This window comes from Mastigoproctus giganteus, chromosome 8 (assembly GCF_048544385.1).
Source record: "Mastigoproctus giganteus isolate SK-2022 chromosome 8, ASM4854438v1, whole genome shotgun sequence".
Taxonomy (NCBI): Eukaryota; Metazoa; Arthropoda; class Arachnida; order Uropygi; family Thelyphonidae; genus Mastigoproctus; species Mastigoproctus giganteus.
The window spans coordinates 36,126,728-36,151,323 of record NC_143582.1 but is presented as its reverse complement, the minus strand read 5'-3'; the positions used below and the strand labels follow the sequence as shown (position 1 = coordinate 36,151,323).

Genomic DNA, 24,596 nt, shown 5'->3' with positions numbered 1-24,596 from the left:
CATCCTTTACCTAAACTTTGGTTTTCCAATAAATGTGCTAAGGCTGTTCAAGAGAAGAATGTTGCATATTAACCCCAGGGGCTCACATCTGGTGAGTATGGGCTTGGCAAACCCAGGGTCCTGGGCTGGATATCATCATTCTTCTTTCTTGCTTTCTTGGTGATTCCCTTCTACTTCTCTCTCTCTCTCTCTCTCTCTCTCTCTCTCTCTCTCTCTCTCTCTCTCTCTCTCTCTCTCTCTCTCTCTCAGGGTAACATGGGATTTTTTTTTTGGCTGGTGCAGCATAAGCCTCAGGCATCCTTGCACCTTATGGCTAATAATAATAATGATAATAATTGTAATTGGCTTGTTTCCAATTCTTCAGTTTCATTTTCTTCCTACACCAAAGCTTGCAACAATTGTAAAGCCGTTATTAATTAGTCCAAACTAGATTTTGAAAAGGCTAAGAGTATAAAACTTGCTTCTTGCCCTAATGGTAGCGGAGCATTCTGGTCTCTTGCCAAAGCCATTGGCTGCAACTTTTGCCCATCTCTGTTCCCACCTCTGTCAAAACCAGATAGTTCTATTGTCACTTCAGCCAAGGATAAAGCTGACCTGCTAGCATCCCATTTTTCTTCCAACTCATGCATTAATGATCTTGGTAAAACAACTCCCACCATTCCCAATACGCTCCATTCAATGCCTCCTGTGGTCTTCCGTCAAAAGGATTTTGATGAATCTTGATGCTAAGAAAGCTCAGGTCCTGATAGTATTTCTCCACTTGTCCTCAAAACTTGTTTTCCTGAACTTATTCCTGTTCTCGGCCGCCTTTTTTCACTTTCTTATTCCAAAGGTGTTTTTCCAGAAGGAAAATTCTGCTTGGAAATTCTCATATTCAGCCAGTTCCTAAAAAGGGTGACATATGCCCCCCCATCCAATTATCATTCTACTCTTTCTAAAATAATGGAGAAATCAATTAACTGTCAACTCTTAAACTAGCTAGAAACCTTCCATCTGATCAACGATCCCCAGTATGGATTCCGTCAGTGTCGATCCACTGGAGATATTCTGGCTTATGTTACCCATTTATGGACAAATTCAATGGAAAATTTAGTGAAACACAATCAGTTGCTCTTGACATCTCAAAGGCTTTCAATCGTGTTTAGCATAAAGGTCTTCAAAACAAGCTTTCATCTTATGGTTTGCCGACTGTTTTTTGTAATTGGTTATCCAGTTTTCTCTCTGATCGCTCCCTGAGGGTGATGGTAAAATGGCTCTCTGTCTTCTAATTTCTCCACTAATGCTGGTGTCCCCCAAGGTTCAGTTCTTTTCCTCTTGTATATTAATGACCTTCTTCCATTGAATGGAAATCATATCCATAGTTTTGCCGACAATAGCACATTGCATTCCACTTTCCAGTTTGCAAAACATTGCCCTGCTCGATCAGCTTCAACTTCTCGAATATCCGCTACCAATTCCTTAAATGCCGATCTCCAGGTAATCCTCCAGTGGGGCCAAGACAATTTAGTTGATTTCAATCCTTCTAAAACTCAGTCCTGTTTTATATCTTGCAAAAAAGATTCTTCTACTCCTATGCTTATCTTTCGTGACACTCCGATTTCTAGGCAAGATGATATATCTGTTTTGGGGATTACCCTGACTTCTAATCTCTCTTGGCACAAGCACATTACAAATATTGCTTCCTCTGCATCCAAAAAACTTCGTTTTCTCTTTCACTCTCGGCGTTACTTTTCTTCCAAACAGCTGTTCACTCTGTACAAATCGCAAATCTGCCCTACCATGGAATGTAGTTCCCACATCTGGGGCAGTGCCCTCAAAACCTCTCTCAGGCTTCTTGATTCTATTCAGAAGAGGGCAGTTAGGTTAATTAATGGCTCATCTCTAACAGAGATTCTCCACTCTCTGTCTCATAGACGTACTGTTTCTGCTGCATGCCTTTTCTACAGATACTTCCATGGGCACTGTCCTTCTGAATTGACTTCTATAATTCCCACTCTCTCTCTTTCAAAACAGTACAAACACGTGCTGCCACCAGCCAACATCCATTTACTGTCCAACTTCAAACTCACAGAACCAACTTTTCATCTTCCTTGTTTCTTCATTCAACTGCCGTTTTCTGGAACAACCTTCCTTCATATGTATTTCCTGAAAATTACAGTCTACAGAAGTTCAAGTCTAATGTCAACAAATATCTTCTTTCGACTTCTCAACCTCCAAACCAAGCATGGTACTAAGTACTATAGGTTCTAATACCTCTATGTCTGGAGTTTTCATTAAAAAAAAAAAAAAAAAAGTGGCACGCCTAAGGACTGCCTATGACTAACACAACTAATAGTTGTATGAATACTTTACATTATAATCAAGGTGTAAATAATTCTGAAACAATTTTGCCTGATGTCTATTCATGTAATGGGAGAATCTCTTGTCCACTTCTGCAGGCTCCAGTACATTTGAAGATTATGCAAATTAATGGTCATCATTCCCGGGTAGTTGCTGACAAGTTAAGGATTTCTGCAGAGACTCATTCTGTGGACATAGCAGCTATTCCAGAGTCTTTTTGTGCGCATCTACATGAAGGGCGCTTTTCTAAAATTTTGGGTTTTTCCTTGAGGACTAGGGTTATCCAGCCAGTAGATATGGATCCTAAATCTTATGTAGTTGTTTTTAATGAGAATCTAGACATTACAGTCATTAATAGCCTGTGTACCCAATTTTCTACCTCTGTTATGGTGTCCTATTCTAATATTGAATTCTACCTTATATCTTTATACTTCCCACCGTCAGCTGATGTTGATCAATTTTTGGTTTACCTGGAGAATGCTTTTAATCTTCTCGGATCTTCCGGCAATATTTTAATCTCGTATGACATGAATGCCAAATCACATTTCTGATCCAGCTTGTATAATGATTCTTGCGGCCATCTCCTTGAGGAGTTCAAAATTAGCTACAATCTCACTATTTTAAATAGGCTGCAAAATTTCGCTACTTACTCCAATTTCACTGGTGATTCAAATATTGACTTAACTATCACGAATTCACATTTTGATTTGACATTTTCTGATTGGAGTGTCAAGCCTGACTGGTGTACAATCTTTTTCACAGTTTCATCCAAACCGACGTTACTTTCTGATTCCTTGCCTCTGCAGCCGGAACTAGTAAGATTCTCTTTGAAAAACATAGATTGGCCTGCCTTTGATTCTTCTATTCTTCTGGACCTCTCAGATACATTGCCTAAATCATTGACATCACTTTCAATTCCGGAACTTGTTGACAAAATTCAAAATTCGATAATTAAAGCTTATTGATCTTCGAGAAAAAAGGGAGGATAACCACTAGCAACAGTGGTTTTCAACCGGGGTGCAGCAACAATATTCTTGGGGTGCCGTGTAATTTAGGTTTAAGTTACTTAAAGTTGTTATTATTATTATTTTTTTTTTTGAAATTTATATATTTATTTCATTATAAAAAGGGTAAAATATAAAGAGTACGATACAATATCCATTGTACCATATCTTTTTAATTTTTTGGTGATCTATAATTGATCTTTATTTAGTACCTCTATATAAAGAATAAACTTATTATATAGGTATATATTAAAAGGTCGAAAACCACCGTGTTAGGTATTTCTTTTGGCCTAGGGGTGCCGTGAAAAAATTACTGGGACAGTAAGGGCGCCATGAACCTAGAAAGGTTGGGAACCTCTGCTCTAGCACTTGCCCATGGTGGACAGACCCAGAAGCTATCCCGATTAAGAAAGCAAGTTCACAGTGCAAATCGTTTTTATCAGTGACATCGAGATTGGCCTCAGGATGATGTAAGATTATTCTACCAAAAATATTCAAATTTAATAAAGAAATACGTTAAGGCTATTGCAACTCAGAAATGGGAAGTCTGGGTGGATTTTGCGAAATTCTCTGGGAATGCTGATCCTTGGCTTGCTATATATACTTTCGCATGGGAAAATTTTTACTCCAAATATACATGGATCTGTTTTGGCAGACTCGACTGCGACTAACTTGGACAGACAGTGTTAATGCTATACGAGACAGTCTGTTTCCAGTGGATGATGTGCCCTCCGATTTTTTAGATCATTTGCATACTTGTCATGCTAACGCCAGTTAGTGTGTTGACATCTAGAGTGAGCTTTTTAATTTACTTGAATTGAACACAGCTGTCCAAAAAATTAACATTGCCAAATGTCTAGGCATGGATCTTGTTGAAAGTACCTTTATATTAAGACTCCTGAAATTAAGACCTGAAATACTTCTGTTTTTGTTTAACAAATGCCTTCTGAGGGGCACTTTTCCAGAGGCTTGGAAAATCGCACTGGTCAAACTCATAAAAAAGCCTGGTAAACCATCATTTCATTCGAGGTCTTACAGACCAATAGCACTCTTGGCAACCTTGGGAAAATTACTGGAGCATCTTATGACTATCCATCTACACAACCTATTACAACTACAGGATTTAATATCTCCAAACCAATATGGTTTTTGTCCTGGCAAATCCTGCGAGGATGCATTGGTAGACCTGGTTGTTCATCTGGAAAACTCAACTTATAAATATCTTTTAGCTATATACAGGGTGTCTCAAAAATACACGGCAAAACTTCAGCAATGAGTTCCTCATATGTAGGCAATAAAAATATTTTATATCAACATAGTTCCGGAAATGCTTGGTTCCCGAGTTATTAACCGGAATGTCTCATCTCCTGCAGGTGATTTCCTTCATCACAAGGTACTGACGGAATCTGGTAGTTTTCCATTCTGACCATTTACTCAAATCAGGAGCAAGCGGATATGCACTTTATGTACGGTTTGGCGGACGGCAATGCTCTGGAGGCTCGTCATTTGTATCACGAAAGGTTTTCAGAACGAAGATGTCCAAACAGGAAAACGCTTGAAGGTATCCATCGCCGCCTTTGTGAACATGGGACCTTTACACCTCGTGCTGCCGACACAGGACGACTAAGATCTATGACTCCTGAAGTAGAGGTGTGGACCAACTGCCTGGCCTCCACGCTCACCTGATTTAAACCAACTAGATTTTTTTCTTGTGGCCTGTATTCAGGCAGAAAGTTGACATCTTGAACAATTACTATAAGGTGATGTGAACAGTTAAGTGTCATAGACAGACCTTCAAAACTCGGAAACCAAGCATTTCCGGAACTATGTAGATATAAAATATATTTATTGTCTACATATGAGGAACGCATTTCTGAAGTTATGCCATGTGTTTCTGAGACAACCTGTATATTGACTTCAAGGGTGCATTCGATTCCCTTTGGCAGGAAAGTGCTCTTGAATGTCGTCATATTGCTAAATGTCCTCTACAATTATACTTCCTTTTCTGCAGCTATTTTGACAACAGAGCAATAACCGTAAAATCTAAGTTCAATCAAGTTTTTAGGCATCCTGCATGGGTGTCCCCAGAGATCTACCCTAGGACCCCTTGTCTGGAACATGGTCATGCAGCAGTGGATTTCTAGAACCTTTAAAAATGTTAAGATTATAGCCTACGCCGATGATTTGACTATCCTCGTCAGTGGCAATACTTGGTCTGAGTTGGAATCTGTTGCCAATAGTACACTTCAGAACCTATAGATATGGACTCTTCTTAACAAGCTACAGATTAGCCCTCAGAAGTCAAAGATGATGGTATTCGGAGCAAATTTAAATATCTGTCGTCGTCCTCCTCAAATTAAAATCAATAATGTTCATCTTCCTTTTGTCACAGAAACTAAAATCCTTGGAGTAACAATAGACCGAAAGCTAAATTTTGACACATTACTAACTTGACAGTTAAATCAAGAACTTTGCTAGAGGGTTAACAAGAATTTCAAGAGCTGAGTGGGGCTCTAGAGAAGCATTTTAAAAATTTATTATAATGAAGCATTTATCCCAATGGTCACCTATGCCACCAGCACCTGGTTTCACAGGGTTTTATTTGTTAGAATTAGAAACAAGTTATATTTTTTGCAGAGAACAATTTTATTATCCGTAGTTAGAGCATGTCGTACAGTGTCAACCCCTGCCTTACACATCTTTGCTGGAGTTTTGCCCTTAGATCTACATTTGATCTTTAAAGGATTGTCTTACAGGTTAAAGAAGCAAATCCTGACAGAATTTAAAAAATCACTATTGACTGTCAGCAGGTTATCAAGTGTGAAAAAAAGAGAATTTGGAATGAATTGTGAATGAGTGGCAGACCCGCTGGGACACAATCTCTTTAGGATTGGTGACAAGACACTTCTTCCGGGAAGTGACTTTTCTTCATGATAAAAAAATAGTCATGGCTTTCCATCGATCTATGCACTTCTTACTTGACACAGGACGCAGATTACTAAATCAGTGACTCTTCAGGTTCAATTTGGCTACCACAGATTTAAGTCTTTGCGGTGAGACAGAGTTGGGATCATGTATTAACCACGAGGATCAGAAAAGACCTCTCACAAATTATTGTTTTACAGCCTGGCCAGGAATCTTTGCTTATTCAGAATGCTGAGATTTTTCGGCCATTTCAAACTTTTGCCAGAGAGGTTTTTGAGAAAAGACGGCAGCTGTTATCTCAGTTTCATCTTCTTCTGGATCATCTGAGACCAGGATCTCTACCTCATAATTGTTCTCATGGTCTTGAAATGGGATCACAGTTAAGACCTCATTTGATACTGATTGTAACCTCATTTTCTTAATTTTGTAAATAATGAATGTATAACCAAACAATTTTTTCCCCCTGAAGTGGGCCTCCAGAGGGATCTGGCCCACCTTTTGGCAACATCAGGTGAGTCAGCATCTCAAATCGAGACAGTATGAGCACTATTGGAACTGGCCCACCTTTCCGTGGTGTAGATGAGTACCCAGAATCATTTCGTTCCAACGCCTTCACGAAATTTTTCATGAGCCCCAGTTTGATGTGGAGTGATGGAAGCAAAAACTTAATTGGATCTACCAGAGGTTCATATGCTATGTTCTTCGTTCCAGGTGTTAATGATTTCCGTCGAGGCCATCTCCTCTTCTCGTAGTGCATATCCTTGGCATGATTATCCCACTCGCAGAGAAAGCAACAATACTTAGTGTAACTCTTTTTCAGTCCTAATAAAATGCGATTACCTTTAAATCACCACATACCTGTCACTCGTACTTCTGGTAGTGTGTTTCCAAGAGAATGTTCTCCATGTTTGCGGTATGTTTCTTTTTTTGTGGACGCCATGTGAAAGAGGTATCAAAGGCAGCATTGTGTAATAACACGGCCTTAAGGCTAACCTTAGAAGGTTATTCTTCAGGAACGTGCCTCATTTTCATTGCTGCCATTAGACTATCAACATCCTTACGAACAGTGAGTTCACCTTATTTGACAGAATTTATCATAGTCTTTATTTTGAGTAAAAAATGTTGTCACTAAGGCTAACCTTAGAAGGTTATTCTTCAGGAACGTGCCTCATTTTCATTGCTGCCATTAGACTATCAACATCCTTACGAACAGTGAGTTCACCTTATTTGACAGAATTTATCATAGTCTTTATTTTGAGTAAGAAATGTTGTCACTAAGGCTAACCTTAGAAGGTTATTCTTCAGGAACGTGCCTCATTTTCATTGCTGCCATTAGACTATCAACATCCTTACAAACAGTGAGTGCACCTTGTTTGACAGAATTTATCATAGTCTTTATTTTGAGTAAGAAATGTTGCACTTTCATAGAATGATCTAGAAGATTCCACTGTTGTAGCCTTGAGGCCAAAATGTAGATGGCTGCTGTACTTCTTCGTGTATATCAAGTTGATGTTCAACAGTGTCTTCATCTTCATCAGAGTGTACAGAAAAAAGGTCGGGTGGTTCAGGAATAGGTAGTACTTCACTGTGAGGCACGGGACGAATTGCAGATGGTATATTTGGGTAAGTCACTGTCCAATTTTTCTTCATTGTTGCCCCTTCTCTAATATGAGGCACCATACAGAAGTAACAGTCTGTGACGTGATTTGTTGGTTCCCTCCATATCATGGGCACTGTGAAAGGCATAAAACGTCCCTTTCGATTTGCCCACACATTGAGTTTTCATGAACAGGTAGTGCAGCATAGGTGTGGAGTTCAGTTCTTGTCCTGGTTGTCTACTTTATACCCGAAGTACAAGAAATAGGCCTTTTTTATGGCTCAAGTTAAGGACGCTTTCTTGAAGCTAATGTCACTTCTCCACATACGTAACAGAAGTCATCCGTGATTTGTTGGTTCCCTCCATATCATGGGCACTGTGAAAGGCATAAAACGTCCCTTTCGATTTGCCCACACATTGAGTTTTCATGAACAGGTAGTGCAGCATAGGTGTGGAGTTCAGTTCTTGTCCTGGTTGTCTACTTTATACCCGAAGTACAAGAAATAGGCCTTTTTTATGGCTCGAGTTAAGGACGCTTTCTTGAAGCTAATGTCACTTCTCCACATACGTAACAGAAGTCATCCAGACTATTCACACAATTACAGGGCATATTAATCTTACATGACACAAATACTGCGCAAAAAGTAGGAAACTCGCAGAGAACAACCATTAACTGTGAACTGTGAACAAATCACCCACTACCTAGCCATATTCAAGGATTACTGCAAAAGAGTTGAAGACGCATGGCAACTTATCACATGATGCAGAGTGAAGTGATAGTTGCCGATCACGTCATAAGAGCATGGTGGTACTGAAACTGCAGTGTTGCCATGTGTTTTGCAGAGATCAGTAGTTGATAATGTAGAGTAACTCGCTAATATGAGACTCCAACTATAATTTGAAAACATGAGCCAAATGACAAATTTTAATGTGATTTTCATGTTCAGCAGCATGAAATTAGTCAAGATTGAATATTTTCATTTTCGTAACATTTTACGTGTTGATTAGTGTAACTTGTCTAGTTCTTCCTTGAATTTATTCAAACTACCCACTTCCACAACAACAGATGGAAGTTTGTTTCAGGAATAAAGCATCCGTCAGCTGAAGGCAAACTTCCACACACATCTACCTTGCAACTTTGCTTCCTCAATTTGAATTTGTGCCTCTTCACATGTGTAGTCTGATCAACAGAAAGAATGCCATTAACACTGAGCTTGCTCAATCCATTCAAAGCTTTAAACATCTCAATCAGATCATGTCACAGGTGCATAGTCTCCGGATGCTGCAATTTGCACAACTGAAGCCATTCTTGGTAAGGAAATCCTTTTGTTCCCTTCAGTAATCTTGTTGCCCTTCTCTGCACCTGTCCAACAGATCTACATTCTTCCTAAAATGACTCTCCAGACCTGTATGCATAACTCAAAATGGGGCCTAACCAATGACTCATACAATACGATAATCACCTCATCTCAGATAGCAAAGTTTCTGTATATCCTTGACAAAACCCCATGAGCTATCCTGGCAGCCTGACTGCACTGCTCAAAGAACTTCATATCTGGCTGCACAATTACCCTCAGGTCCTTTTCATTTTCTACTACCCTGAGTGTTGTACCACACAATAAATTAATCTGGGATTACTGCTCCTTATATAAAGTGCTTTATATTTGTCTATATTAAACTACAATTGCCCATCTACCTACTTTTTCTAGTTCATGCGGCAAGCAGCCCACTGTCATTGCAGTGATTAACCACCCTGCCAACCTTCATATCATCTATAAACTTAGCATTAAGCCTGACATGCCTTTTTCAATATCGTTAATAAATATAGAAAAGAACAATGGGCCTGGCACTGAACCATTAGGAACTTCATTAATAACATTAGTCCAAGAATAGCAGCATCCATTAATAATCCCTCTATGTCTTCTATTCAACCATTCCTTTATCCAGAGCAGTAACTTGCCCTTAATGCCACACTGCTCCAATTTGTACAGCAGTCTTTTTATGTGCAAAAGCTTTCCTGAAACCCAAGTATATGATATTAAAATTATTTTTTGTATCCAGTTCCTTTGTTACTGCATCATAGTATCCAATCAGAATGGTCAGACAAGATCACCCCCTAAATGTATACAGTGACTGCATTATAATTGATTTCTATCTAGATAGTACTGCATTAGTTCTTTGTACCAATAATTCAATTATTTATATTGGAACAGAAGTTAAGCTAACAGGTCTGTAATTACTTGTCACCTTCTGATATTGTTTTGTGAAATGGTGATACCTTTGCACCTCTCCTCTCCATAGGGACCTCCCCTAAATCCAAAGATGCTCTAATAATAATGGATAAAGGTTTACCTGCCTCCTTTGTTTGTCCCCCTTAATATAATTGGATAAATCCCATCCACTACAGGCACCTTTTTGATGTTTAGCTTCAATTTCTCTTCCACTTTCCTCTAAGTCAGGGTTGGCCAACAAGTCAATCGCGATCTACCAGTCGATCGCGGATTTAATTTCGGTTGATCACGACGAATTTTAAATATACAATCATCTCAATTTGTGCACCTTGTGCAATGAAATTTTTGAGATGGTAGATCATGGCACATTTTGAAGGAAAAAGGTAGATCGCATCACAAATTAAGTTGGCCACTCCTGCTCTAAGTTATTACAAATACATTTTGTTCCCTGTTTAGAGTTTGATAAACTTCTAGCATTCCCTTCCCTAAAGAATTCCTTGTAAATGAATCCAAATGAAAAATACCTATTCAGTGTGTCAGCTACCTGAGCAGGATCATCAACAATATCAAGTGGACCAATGTGATTCAACCCCTTCCTTCTACTGTTAATATAAATAAAGAAGTCTTTGCTGCTTTTCTTTGGTAGAGACTCCTGGTAATCTACCTTAGCTTGCCTAACCTCCTTTGTGACTTAATTACAGACTAGATTATATCTACCATAGGCTTCTGTATCACAGGATAATTTATATCATTCAATCATTTTTCCCATCTGCCAGAAGCTTATCAGTTCATCTGATACCCATTTAGGTATAATAAGCATTGAAAGGCATTTATCAGCATATGAAAAGCCTAGTAGTTTCTATGATTACTTCCCCGAATGCTATCTATTTAGAATCTGCTGTTGGTAATATCATCAGATGGTCAGACTGTATACAACAAAAACTGCCTGAGACGGCTGTAGTCACCCTTATGAAAGCAAAATCCCTTCCCTTTACTCTTGACAGTAGTTATGTCTTTAAGTAAATCCCACATCAGTATCCTGTGATCATTGCCACTGAGTAGGTCTTTTACCTGAAGATTCTTAATGCATGAGGAATCGCTACAGATAACCAGATCAAGAGAACTGCTTCCTCTAGTTGCCTCTCTAATGTGCTGCTGCAGAAAATAATAATCCAATAAATTCACAAAAAAGTCTTGCTAGTGTGTGAATAACTAACCCACAAGTTCCAGTCAATATCTGGAAAGTTAAAATCCCACATAAGATATTCTGATTTATTAGTCCACTCTATTTTGCTGTATAGTTGTTTGTTATACTCGTCATAGTCATTAGGCCTATAACACACTTCCATTCTCATTTTTGTTTTCTCAGTGCTTATGTCACCCCAAACTGACTCAATATCGCACTGATCACCCACATCAACTAGATTCACTGCCTTAGATTTAATATGCTTCTTAATAAAAAGCAACCCCCCCCCCACTTTGCATGCTTGCATGTATACCAATGCAAGAAGTATAATATATAAATTTGATGAAGTTGAAGTGTTGATCAAGACATCAAAGGCGAATATTGTTGGGATATCAGAGACGTGGTGTCACATTGATATTAGGAATGCAGAATTGGAATTTGGGGAGTACAATGTGTACAGAAAGGATAGACAGGATAGGAAGGGAAGAGGTGTCATGCTGTTAATTAAGAAAAACATAAAATCAAAAGAAGTCCATCCAGTTGATATAGATGAATAGTGCACTGTTGAGTCTGTTTCGTGTGATATAAGCACTGCAAAAGCAAAAATAAGAGTAGGAGTGTGTTATAGCCTAATGACTCGAATGAGTACAATGAACTAGAGAAAGAAATAGAGTACAGAGAAATAGAGTGGGCTAGTAAATCAGAATGTCTTATAATGGGGGATTTTAACTTCCCAGATATTGACTAGAACTTGTGGGTTGGTCACTCACACACTAGTAAGACTTTTGTGGATTTATTGGATGATTGTTTTCTGCTGCAGCATGTTCGAGACGCAACCAGAGAGGGTAATACTCTTGATCTAGTTATCAGCAGTGATCACTCGTGTATTAAGAAGTTGCAGATAAAGGAACCACTAAGTGGCAGTGATCACAGTGTACTGATGTGGGATTTACTTAAAGATATAATTACCATCAGGGGTAAAGGAAAGGGTTTTTGCTTCCGTATGAGCACAGTGGGATCAACTGACGATGTTACGAACAGTAAATTCTAAGTGGGAAGCTTTCAAGGAATTAATCGTGGAAGCTACTAAAAGTTTCATACCTATTAAGAAATACTGTTCAAGGTTTAGGCCTAAATGGTTATTAAATAAACTAATGAGACTCGTGACAGAGAAGAAAAATGCATGGGATGCATATAAATTATCAAGCGACTCAGAAGCCTATTGCAGATATAAGCTAGTCTATAATCAGGTCACAAAGGAGGTTAGGCAGGTGAAGGCAGATTACAAGAAATCTTTCACAAAGGATGCTAAGAAAAACAGCTAGGATGTCTTTACTTATATAAACTCTAAAAGGGGATGAATCTGATTAGTCTACTTGAGATCGACGGTTCGATTGTTGATGATCCTGCTCAGATAGCAAACAAACTGAATGAGTATTTTGCATCTACATTCACACATGAGGAGTTATTAAGGTTTGAAAATGGCAGGTTATCAAATTGTAGCAGGGTGCTTAATGATTTTGTAATAACTGAGAGCAAAGTGGAGGAGAAATTGTTGAAGTTAAACATAAGAAAGGCACCTGGGGTGGATGGGATCTATCCAGTTATATTAAAGGAGGCGGCAAAGCAACTAAGCAAACCCTTAGCCATAATTATGAGAGCATCCTTGGACTCAGGGGAGGTCCCCACAGACTGGAGATGTGCAAATGTATCCCAAATTCACAAAGGGGGATCGAAGGGTGACACGAGTAATTACAGACCAGTTAGTAACTTCTGTTCCGGGTAAAATAATAGTCACTGGTTAAAGATGCATTGCAGGATCATCTAGAAAAGACTGCAGCAATAATTCAGACACAGCATGGGTTTGTTAAGGGAAAGTCTTGTCTGACAAATTTGATAGGATATTATGATGTGGTTACAAAGGAACTGGATGCAAAAAATAATTTTGATATCATATATTTGGATTTCAGGAAAGCTTTTGACACTGTTGAGCATGGAAGACTATTATACAAATTGGAGCAGAATGGTATTAAGGGTAAGTTGCTACAATGGATAAAAGGATGGTTGAGTGGGAGAAGACAGAGGGTGGTAATCAATGGGTGCTGCTCTTCATGGACTAATGTTATTAGTGGAGTCCCACAGGGTTCGGTCCACTGTTGTTTTGTATATTTATCAATGATATTGATGAAGGTATATCAAGCTTAATGTCGAAGTTTGCAGATGATACAAAGTTTGGCAGGGTTGTTAATGACAGTAATGGCAATGTGCTACTGCAACAGGATCTAGAAAATTTGGGCAGATGGGCTAAGAAGTGGAAACCTAAGTTTAACCTTGACAAATGCAAAGTACTGCATATGGGTAGAAGTAACCCCAGAGAAACGTACCAACTGTGTGGTACTACACTTAAGGTGGTAGAAAATGAAAAAGATCTGGGAGTAATTGTGCAGTCAGATATGAAGTTTTCTGAGTAATGCAGACAGGCTGCCAGGGCAGGTCATGGGGTTTCGTCAATGATATATAGGAATTTTGCTAGCAGGGAAAAGGAGGTGATTGTCCCTCTGTATAAGGCAATGGTCAGGCCATGCCTTGAGTACAGGTCTGGAGGCCTCATTTTAGGAAGGATGTAGATTTGCTTGAGCATGTACAGAGAAGGGCAGCAAGATTGGCGAGGGGAATGAAGGGATCCACTTACCAAGAGAGGCTTAAGTTCTGCAAATTGCAGTGGCTGGAGACTAGGCACCTGCGCAGTGATCTGACTGAGGTGTATAAGGCCTTGAATGGGTTGAGCACGCTGAATTCTGATGGGATCCTTCCACTTGTTCAGATTACGAACCTAAGGGGGCATAAATTCAAATTAAGAAAAGATAGATGTAGAAATGTAGAATCGATGTGCAGAAATTTGCCTTTAGCCAGCGGGTGGTTAATTGCTGGAACAAACTTCCATCTGTCGTTGTGGTAGTTGATAGTTTAAATAAATTTAAGGAGGAACTGGACAGGCATTTGGAGGGAATGGTGTGATTTTTTTTTTTTTTTTTAGGAAACCCCAAACACGAGAGGTATTAGAACCTATAGTACTTAGTACCGTGCTTGGGTTGGAGGTTGAGAAGACGAAAGAAGATATTTATTGACACTGGACTTGAACTTCTGTAGACTGTAATTTTCAGGAAATACATATGAAGGAAGATTGTTCCAGAAAACGGCAGTTGAATGAATAAACAAGGAAGATGAAAAGTTGGTTCTGTGAGTTTGAAGTTGGACAGTAAATGGATGTTGGCTGGTGGCTGCATGTGTTCAGACTGTTTTGAAAGAGAGAGTGGGAATTATAGAAGCCAATTCAGAAGAACAGTGCCCATGGAAGTATCTGTAGAAGAGGCATGCAGCAGAAACAGTATGTCTATGAGACACAGCGAGTGGAGAGACTCTGTTAGAGATGAATCATTAATTAACCTAACTACCCTCTTCTGAATGGAATCAAGAAGCCTGAGAGAGGTTTTGGGGGCACCACACGAAATGTGCAAACAATATTCCATGGTAGGGCGGTTTTGCGATTTATACTGAGTGAGCAGCTGTTTGGAAGAAAAGTAACGCTGAGAGCAAAAGAGAAAACCAAGTTTTTTAGATGCAGAGGAAGCAATATTTGTAATGTGCTTGTGCCAAGAGAGATTAGAAGTCAGGGTAATCCCCAAAGGGGATATATCATTTTGCCTAGAAATTGGAGTGTCACTAAAGATAAGCATAGGAGCAGAAGAATCCTTTTTGCGAGATATAAGAAAAGACTGAGTTTTAGAAGGGTTGAAATCAACTAAGTTGTCTTTGCCCCACTGGAGAATTACATGAATTTAAGTAACTGGTATTTAAGTAATTAGTAACAGATTTTTGAGAAGTTGAAGCTCATTGAACAGGGCAAGGTTTCTCAAAATGGAAAGTGGAATGCAATGTGCCATCATCGGCAAAACTATGGATAGGATTTCCAGTCAATGGAGGAAGGTCATTAATATACAAGAGGAAAAGAGTGGGGGAAAGAACTGAACCATGACACAATGAACTGAACTGATGACACAAACTGTGATATATCATCATGGAATATAGTGTGATATATCACACTATATTCCATCTTCCAGTTTGAGAAAACCTTGCCATGCAAACACAGCTTCAAATTCTCATATCCACGACCATTTCCTTAAATGTCAATCTCCAAGTAATTCTTCAATCTGGCAAAAAAAACTAAGTTAACTTCAATCCTTCTAAAACTTAATGCTGTTGTATTTTTCACTAAAAAGTCTACTGCTACTATGTTCATCTTCAATGACCCTGATTTCTAGACAAGATCACATATCCCTATTGACTGACTCTGACTTCTAATCTTTCTTGGCATAAACATATCTTCCTCTGAATAAAAAAAAAAAAAAAAAAAAAAAAACTTACATTTTGTTTTCTTTTTTGCTTTTGGTATTACTTTTCTTCTAAACAACTACCTACTCTATAAACATCCAAAATCCACCTTGCCATTGAATACTGTTCCCACATGGAGTCTTCAAAACATCTCTCTCTCTCTCTCTCTCTCTCTCTCTCTCTCTCTCTCTCTCTCTCTCTCTCTCTCTCTCTCTCTCTCTCTCCCCTAGGTCCTTGAATCTATTCAAAAGAGAGCAGTCAAGTTAGTTAATTAACTATCTATTATGGCATCACTCCACTCTGTCTCATAAATATTCAGTTTCTGCTGCATCCTTTTTTTATATATGCTTACATGGGTGCTGTTCTTCTGAATTGGCATGTATAATTCCACTGGTATCTTACAAAGCAGTCCAAACATGTGCCTCAACTAGTCAGCACCCATACACTGTCCACCTCCAAACTCAAAGAACCAATTTTTCCCTCATCTTCATTTATCCTTTCTACTTCTTTTCTCTGGAACAACCTTCCTTCACATGTGTTTCCCAATAATTACAATCTTCAGGAATTCAAATCTAATGACAAATATTTTCTGTCTTCTCAACCTTTAACCCATGCATGGTACTTGGCACTACACGTTCTAATACCTTTCATGATTGGGTTTCATTAAAAAAATAATAATACACTGCAGATTGTAGCTGGACATAATGTACAAGAGGTGCCTTTGTGTGTACTAAGTGCAGAAATAGTAAGGAAATTAAGCAGAAATTTAGCAGAAATTTAGCATTTTGTTGTCCAAATTTTAATGCTCAAAGAATATGGTCACTATCCTTGAAGGCATTAAATTAGGGGATTCAAACACTCAATGGCCTACCTTAACATTAGAGCTTACCATCATGCAGGATGTGCTGGTCCCACAGGAGGCAGTTATTCTTGGTGACTATTGTCAGGGAAAAAGGGAATATTTAATGCAATAAGGATAGTTTGAATAGGATCAGGGTATTTCTGCCAGGAGCAAAAGATGGTGATATTGTAGAATAACTATCATCTTTTAAGGGCACAAAATGTGATATTATTGAACATGTTGGTACTAATGATGTTAAGGACAGGTATTCTGAGTCTGTTGTTGGGATGATATTTGGGAGTGATATTAGGATCAAATTTGAAAGTGTTTGGAATGCCACAACACAAGAGGAGGGAGTTTATGATGAGACCCTTGTAAGTTAATTTAGCACTAGAGACATTGTGCAAGGCACACAAGGTAAAATTTTGCTCATGCTCGTTAGCAAATGGACAATTTTTACACTGATGGGATACACTTAAATAGAAGAGGTGTAAAAATATTTGCTGATGCTGTCCAAGTAGTATTAGGTGAGTCAGAAAACTGACCATTGGAGGGGGATAAACAGAACAATACTTTAATGGCAGCTGCAAACAGAGGTGAAATGTATTCCTGAATTGCCACTGTTTTGGCATTTAGCCTGAAAAGCAGACTGGGAAGCATTACATAGAATGTTTGGGTCTACATGGAACTAGCAATTACATAGGGTATGTAAGAAATACTAAAAATGCAAACAGATATACACTTACTTGCTTATACACTAATGTTAAAAGTATAGTAAATAAATTTGATGAGTTTGAAGTAGTGGTTAAGTCATCAAATGCTGACATTATAAAAACTGGCATTCATGTTACTCTGACAGTGGGTATGCAGAATGTGAATATGATGATTATAACATGTATAGAAATGACAGACATGACAGAAGGGGGAGAGGAGTGATGTTTTTAATTAAGAAGAACACAGACTCCAAAACAGTACAACCAACAAAGACAGGTTCTTGATGTAATAGTGAGTCAGTCTGATGTGACAAACACTGAGAAAACAAAAGTCAGAGCCAGAGTCTATCATAGGCCAAATGACTGTGTTAAGCATAATAAACTGTACAGACAAACAGAGTGGACCAGCAAATTAGAATGTCTTATCATGAGACATTTTAACTTTCAGTTATCAATTGGAACTTGTGGGTCAGCAGACCCACATAGCAAAACATTTCTTAATTTGCTAGATGACTGCTTTCTAGACCAATATGTTAGAAAGACAACAAGAGAAAGCAATATTCTTGATATGATTATTGGCAGTGTTTCATCATGTATTAAGAATCTTCAAGTAAAAGAACCTTTAGGTGGCAGTGGTTGTGGAACTTAATCAAAGAAAACTGAGAATCAACTTTTCCTCTTCCTTATTTATCCCTTCTACTTTTATTCTCTGGTAACAGTCTTCCTTCACATGTATTTCCTCGAAATTAAAATCTAAGGGCTGGCTGCAGTCCTGGGGTAAGAAGTGTGGACACAAATTCACACATTACAAGGTCAAACCCATATGATGCCACAAAATGTGTGCATCCCTTTGTTAACTGCTGTGCTGTTATGTTAGCTGCAATAAAACAATGAAGTTCTAAACTCTCCTGGCCTTGGCCATCTAGGGTATAAACAGATATTTATTTAATTATTTACAAGAATTCAAATCTAATGTCAACAAGTATCTCCTGTCGTCTCAAGAACCTGTAGTACTTAGTACCGTGCATGGTATTAAGTACTACAGGTTCTAATACCTCTCATGTTTCAGGTTTTCATAAAAAAATACAGATCTCACTTCCCCAGTATAAGTTTCTTCTTGTATCCCTGCTGAGGATGATACAAAGTGTGAAAGTCCTTGAAGGTAAACTAATGACCACCCTACCACCTGAATTGGAGGAATTATTTAGACTAATCACCAAGTAAAACTGAAGACAGCTTCTTGTGTTAGTTAAGTCATCATACCTAATATTTTCAACATAAAAATATTATGCCACTTTTCCATTCCCAAGTCTGGAACAGCAGATCAGATGAAAACAAGAGTTGGCTTTTCAAAAGAGCTGGTTAAGAATTGTGATTATGATTGAAGATTTCAGAAAAAATTTACATCAGGAGGTGAAATGTGGTATTACCTTTATGACTCACATATAAAATGTCAATCCTCTGAATGGAAGTCTCCCAGGAAAAAAACAAATTTGGATTAACAGGTATAAAAGTTGACTAATACCAGATTATTTATTTAATATAGAGGCACATAATTCATCATTACAAATATATACTAGGAAGTCAAAGTCAATATGATTAGTGGTCAAAACAATGGCCATTTTGACAACCTTCAACATAAAAAGCTGTATTACTTTTTGGACACTCCTTTATAGTTATTGTTTTTAGTGTATATTATGTAAAAGAGTGTACTGTTCTAAGTAATATGTTTAGATAGTGTATTGTTCTAAACAAGGTTTAGAATGATACACTATATAAGCATATTGCTTAGAACAATACTTCATCAACAAAATCTATGAGAGTTAAGTGCAGACCAAATGGCCATTTGGCAGATCTATAACAATCTACTCACTTTACAGGAAATTTTCATCAAGACATCATCGTACAGTAGGAGAATAAGTGAGAGGCACCATTCTGCAAGTAATATGCATTTTTTTCTTGATAGATAAATAATTGATTGAAGGGATAAATAGATAGATAAAATCATTAAACATGATTATAAAACTTACAAGCTTATCTGCAATATCTGTAGTATCAAGGGGAAAAAGCCTAAGCATTTCCTCAGGAAATATTACTCCCCAAACAAGAATTTCTTTTTCAATTTGAACCCAAGGTGCTCACATCTGGTATGGGCTTGGCACACCCAGGGTCTTCAGCTGGATATCATTGTTCTTCTCTTTCTTGGTGATTCCCTTCTACTTCTGACTCTTGTTCTCTCGCTGTTTCTCAGGGTAACTCAGAAAATTTTTTTGGCTGGTGCAGCATAAGCCTCAGGCTTTCTTGCACCATATGGCTAATAATAACAATAATAATAAGGATGTAGTAGTAGTAGTAAAGGCATATGATGCAAGAAAGCAAGCTTATGTAGCATCAGCCAAAAAAAAAAAAAAAAAAAAAAATTTCACACATCCATTCCCTCTAAAAGTTTGTCCCATTCCTCCTTGAACTTATTTAAGCTATCAACTTCCACAATGACAGAAGGAAATTTGTTCCAGCAATCAACTACCCACTGACTAAAGGCAAATTTCCACACATCTATTTTACAACTGTCTTTCCTCAATTTGAATTTATGCCCACATGCCTCCTCAAGTTCGTAATCTGAGCAAGAGGAAGAATCCCTTCAGAATTGAGCCCGCTCGATCCATTCAAGGCCTTATACACCTCAATCAGATCACCTCACAGGTGCCTAGTCTCCATATGCTGCAATTTGCAGAACTTAAGCCTTTCTTGGTAAGAGGACCACTTCGTTCCTCTCACTAATCTTGTTGCCCTTCTCTGTACTCGCTCAAGCAAATCTACATCCTTCCTAAAATGAGGCCTCCAAACCTGTACGCAGTACTCAAGGTGTGGCCTGACCACTGCCTTATACAAAGGGATAAGCACCTCCTTTTCCCCTACTAGCAAAATTCCTGTATATCATTGACAATACCCCAAGACCTGCTCTGGCAGCCTGTCTGCACTGCTCAGAAAACTTCATATCTGACTGTACAAGTACTCCCAGGTCTTTTTCATTTTCTACCACCCTAAGTGTAGTACTACACAGTTGGTGCATTTCTCTGGGGTTTCTTCTACCCATATGCAGTTACTTCAGTTGCCACTTCTCAGCCCATCTTCCCAACTTTTATAGATCCTGTTGCAGCAGCACACTGCCATCACTGTAATTAACAACCCCGCCAACCTTTGTATCATCTGCATACTTGGACATTAAGCCTGATATACCTTCATTAATATCACTGATAAATATACAAAACAACAGTGGGCCCAACACCAAACCCTGAGAGACTCCACTAATAACATTAGTCCACGAAGAGCAGTGTCCATTGATTACCACTCTGTCTTCTCCCACTCAACCATCCTTTTATCCATTGTAGCAACTTGCCCTTAATACCATACTGCTCCAATTTGTACAGTAGTCTTCCATGTATAACAGTATCAAATGCTTTTCTGAAATTCAAGTATATGATATTAAAATAATTTTTTGCATCCAGTTCCTTTGTAACCACATCATAGTGTCCAATCAAGTTTGTCAGACAAGACTTTTCCTTAACAAACCCAGTCTGAATTGAAAAAGCTTTAAAAATGCACAGTTATAACAATAATGTCTGTTTAATTTGAAAACCAAAACATCCACATTTGCAGCACTTCCCAACAAAAAAATTTGGTTGGGAAGTGCTGCAGTTATATTTCACTGCATGAAACTTTTCTGCAAATTCTGTGTCCCTGTGATATCATATTCATTGAAAGGCTAGAATAGTTTGAATGTAGGGCCTGAAGTCAGTGCTCTTTAAGATCCCACTTATGGCAGTTTTGGATATCTTTGGTTCATTGTACTTCTTAGAATGGCTTGCTTTATAAATTACCAGAATAAACTTTATTTGTAATTTTTCTTGGTCTACCATATCACCTGTATTATCAAAAGTTTTCACCATTCTGTAAATATGGAACTTTAGGGTGCTTAAATAACATTTATCCTTGCACATTCTCGTAACAACTTTCACTTTCATATTACATAACTTCACTATTTGCATCAGTTTTCTATTATTCGATTAACTATTTTACCATCCCAAAACATGAAAAACAGAAATTTGTTTATAAGTATGTATATAAAAAAAAATAACAAAATAGTCTTATGCCATATGGCCCACCATGTATATAGTTAAGAGTACTTTCCTAAAGGAATCTATCAGGTGAAAAATCTAGACTTAACTCACTGGCAGCAATAGCATTCAATTAATGGTGATCAATTTACAATAGTCAGTCTTAGAGTTGGAAAGAACATTAGTGTGTGCATACTGAGTGAGTAGGATAGTTCAATATCACCATCTTAGGACTATCGATTGATTGATAATCCTGAGCTGGATGACACTGTATACAAAGATAATGTTATAGGAGTTTCTCCTCTCTCTCTGATATCAACAGCCTTCCAAGGGATATTTGAATTTACTTTTTTTTCTTAAACAGTTTTAATGTGATCCCCTTAGAAGTAATATTCAGACATAATTATTCTTACATTTTTTTACTATAACTGGATAATTTACTTATTTTTTATTTTACTTATTCATTTTATGATTATTATTTATTCATTATTTTTTTTACTACAGCAGATAATTTTAATTCTTAGTTTGATACTTGAAATCAGCCATATTTTATGGGTTGTACTGGTCATATATTTGATGCATCTTTTTTCCTATAAATCCTTTAGTCACACTGCACAAGCAGCAATTTCAACAACTGTCTAGTGCTATGCACTGTATACAAAAGATAGAACAGCAAAACATCTAAAAAGTATGAGGAGTGAAGCATGAAAATAAATTAACATAATTCATACTGAAAAGCAAAATTCTAATGACACAGCAGCCAAACAGTAATCCTAACTCAGTATTGTAAACACCAAAATTAATTTCTGAAAAATTATGTAATATACACAATCATTTCACGAACTGCATAAAAAATGACAAAAAAACTATTGATAGTAATTTAAATAATACTTGGAAAATAAAGCTTAAAATATAGTTGTGTGTTTATATTTCTATCTAATAAAATAACGCAGGGCATTTGTCTTTTTCTTTTTAAAACCAATCGTATTTTTGTGTTTTATTTTTCACAAAGTACTTGTAAATACTTGTTTTAACCTTATTCGTTAATCTGATGAATTCCAATATTAATTATTCCTACAGAGAAAAAAAAAAAAAAAAAAACACTGAACTACAAATTTAGCAAATATACACGTATACAAATGCTTACATAAATAAAGTTATCGATACAACCGTTTTTCTGTAACTGTGTTAGGTTTATTTACCAATGATAATATACTGCTGATAGCGTACCGGATTATTTGGGAGAGTATTATCTTTATCCATTAAGTATATGTTAAACTCTAATTATATTATTTACTTAATAATTCACTTACTTTTGCTTTCTCTAGATGCTGGCCCTCACCTTTGCCTATACTCAAAGAAATCTGTACATTTTGATGTGATCCTTCACTTCCGGAAGAAGCATCTGATCCAGCTGTCATAGCGCTTTCTGCAGCAGCAGGTATCCGCTCATGTGTTGGTATGATAACACCAGTCTCTTCACAACTTGGAATTAAGTCCACAGACACACCGTACAAGAATTTTATCCTCCTCAAAATTTCACTTAAATTTTTGTACTGTGCTCGCGATGTACACACAGCAATATTTCTACTCATCCCTAGTCTTTTGTTGTTAGCAATTAGAGAATAATATACAATTAATTTCGCCTACATATTAGGGCCAAAACTAACAACTCCTACCACCTCCTCCACCATAATGGAGGTGAAATTCCTAAGCACGCCCTGGATCGAGGTTAGTGTCCGGGATACCTGGTGCTACCTGATCATATAAAAAATCGAATGAGGACAATGTCTTCAATTTGGTAAAACTTAGAAGACGCTAACTTAGCAACAGTTTATAAATTTTGTTTTCACGTTAATATTTTTAAGCCTTCCATGTTCGATGTAACTGCAACCTATGAAACCGACTGATCGATAAAGTGTTTCATTAATAACCGTGTAGTTTAATTCACACAAATTTACAACCACTTAAAAAGCTGAAAAAATATGTTGATGATTTCGGTATGCTATTTTTATCTTAATATAATTTGTAAATGATTACAGGTTTTACGCTTTAAGCTGATTATATCTTGCAAAAAAATATAGAAATCTTTATACGCTCATTAATGAACCCACAATATGATATCATTGGGAAGTAAATTTGAATACTTCTTTTGTATTAGCAGAGAGAAAAAGTGAATGGTGTGCCAGAGCAACTAAGGCTGTACGACTTCAGCTATTAGAGGAAAAATCCGAGTTTCCAAGAGATAAAACCATACAACTCTAGCGCCCTCCGTGGCAGTATAGCGGTTTCCTCGCTTATTACTCTTTTGAAGAAGTCCAGGTTCGATCCCTGTCGATGACAGGGGGAATTTCTAAAGGCTTCTTCAATCGGGACTGTAGTCAACCGATATCGGGGTAGGGAGTAGGGTTTCCCTTAAGTTACTTGTCTTTTTCAGCCCGCACAACATGCAAGATACTGAACACACACTTGTACAGACAATATTCAACGGCGCAGTGTGGTTTAAGTCGGTGATGTCCCTAACACCAAACAGCAATGGTATGAAAGGGGGAAAAAAAATAAAAAATTACAGGTGAAGAACAAGAGAACAGCCATTATAGCGAAAGCCTTTATTCCAATGCAGACCTGTTCAGCGATAAGATATCATAATATCATTACAGAGAGAACGAATTAAAAAGGAAAGATACAAAATATAAATTGAAAAAATTAACAATTTAGAGTTCGTAAACTGCTTGAAGGTAAAAAAAAAAACAAAAAAAAACGCCTTTCATTAGGTGAATTTTGAGCACCTATCTCCCAATTTTGGAGGGAAAGTAGGAATCAGGACGGTAATGGGAATGCTTCTTAATAAACCAAAAAGAGCACGGTGCATTTTTAATATTCCTATTGATATGCTTGCTGAATTTGCCAACTGATTAGAATACAATTTGCAGATCTTTCATGCCGTAAAACAGACTGAGGAGGTAGAGCTGTCAAGAAGCAATAGCTTTCAGATGCCAGATCTTGAGGAGGATGGAAAAATGAATGGTGTCAATGGACCTTTCCATCTAGTCAGGTGGAACATAATGATTGCAGTATTACTAAAACCTTTTCATGTCGTAGGAAGGGGTAGCATTTTTTAAATTTGCATTCAAGTACCATAACTGTCCTTATGGCCCTATCAGAAGCACCATAAACCAGTTAACACCGCTGATCTAAAATTTAAGCAATACACCTTAGCTTACTTTAGGTATTTAAAATGCCAAACCA

At 37.6% G+C, this 24,596-nt stretch overlaps 1 protein-coding gene across 1 annotated transcript in view; it reads right to left on the bottom strand.

The window, feature by feature from the left end:
- The window catches only part of LOC150081444 (uncharacterized), a 173,641-nt gene extending 150,608 nt beyond the window's left edge, over window positions 1–23,033 (bottom strand). Inside the window, exon 1 of the mRNA XM_090379850.1 lies at window positions 22,661–23,033. Coding sequence (XP_090235976.1) covers window positions 22,661–22,942 — 282 coding nt within the window. The 5' untranslated portion in view covers window positions 22,943–23,033. The remainder of the gene's footprint in view (window positions 1–22,660) is intronic.
- Window positions 23,034–24,596: the final 1,563 nt, after the last annotated feature.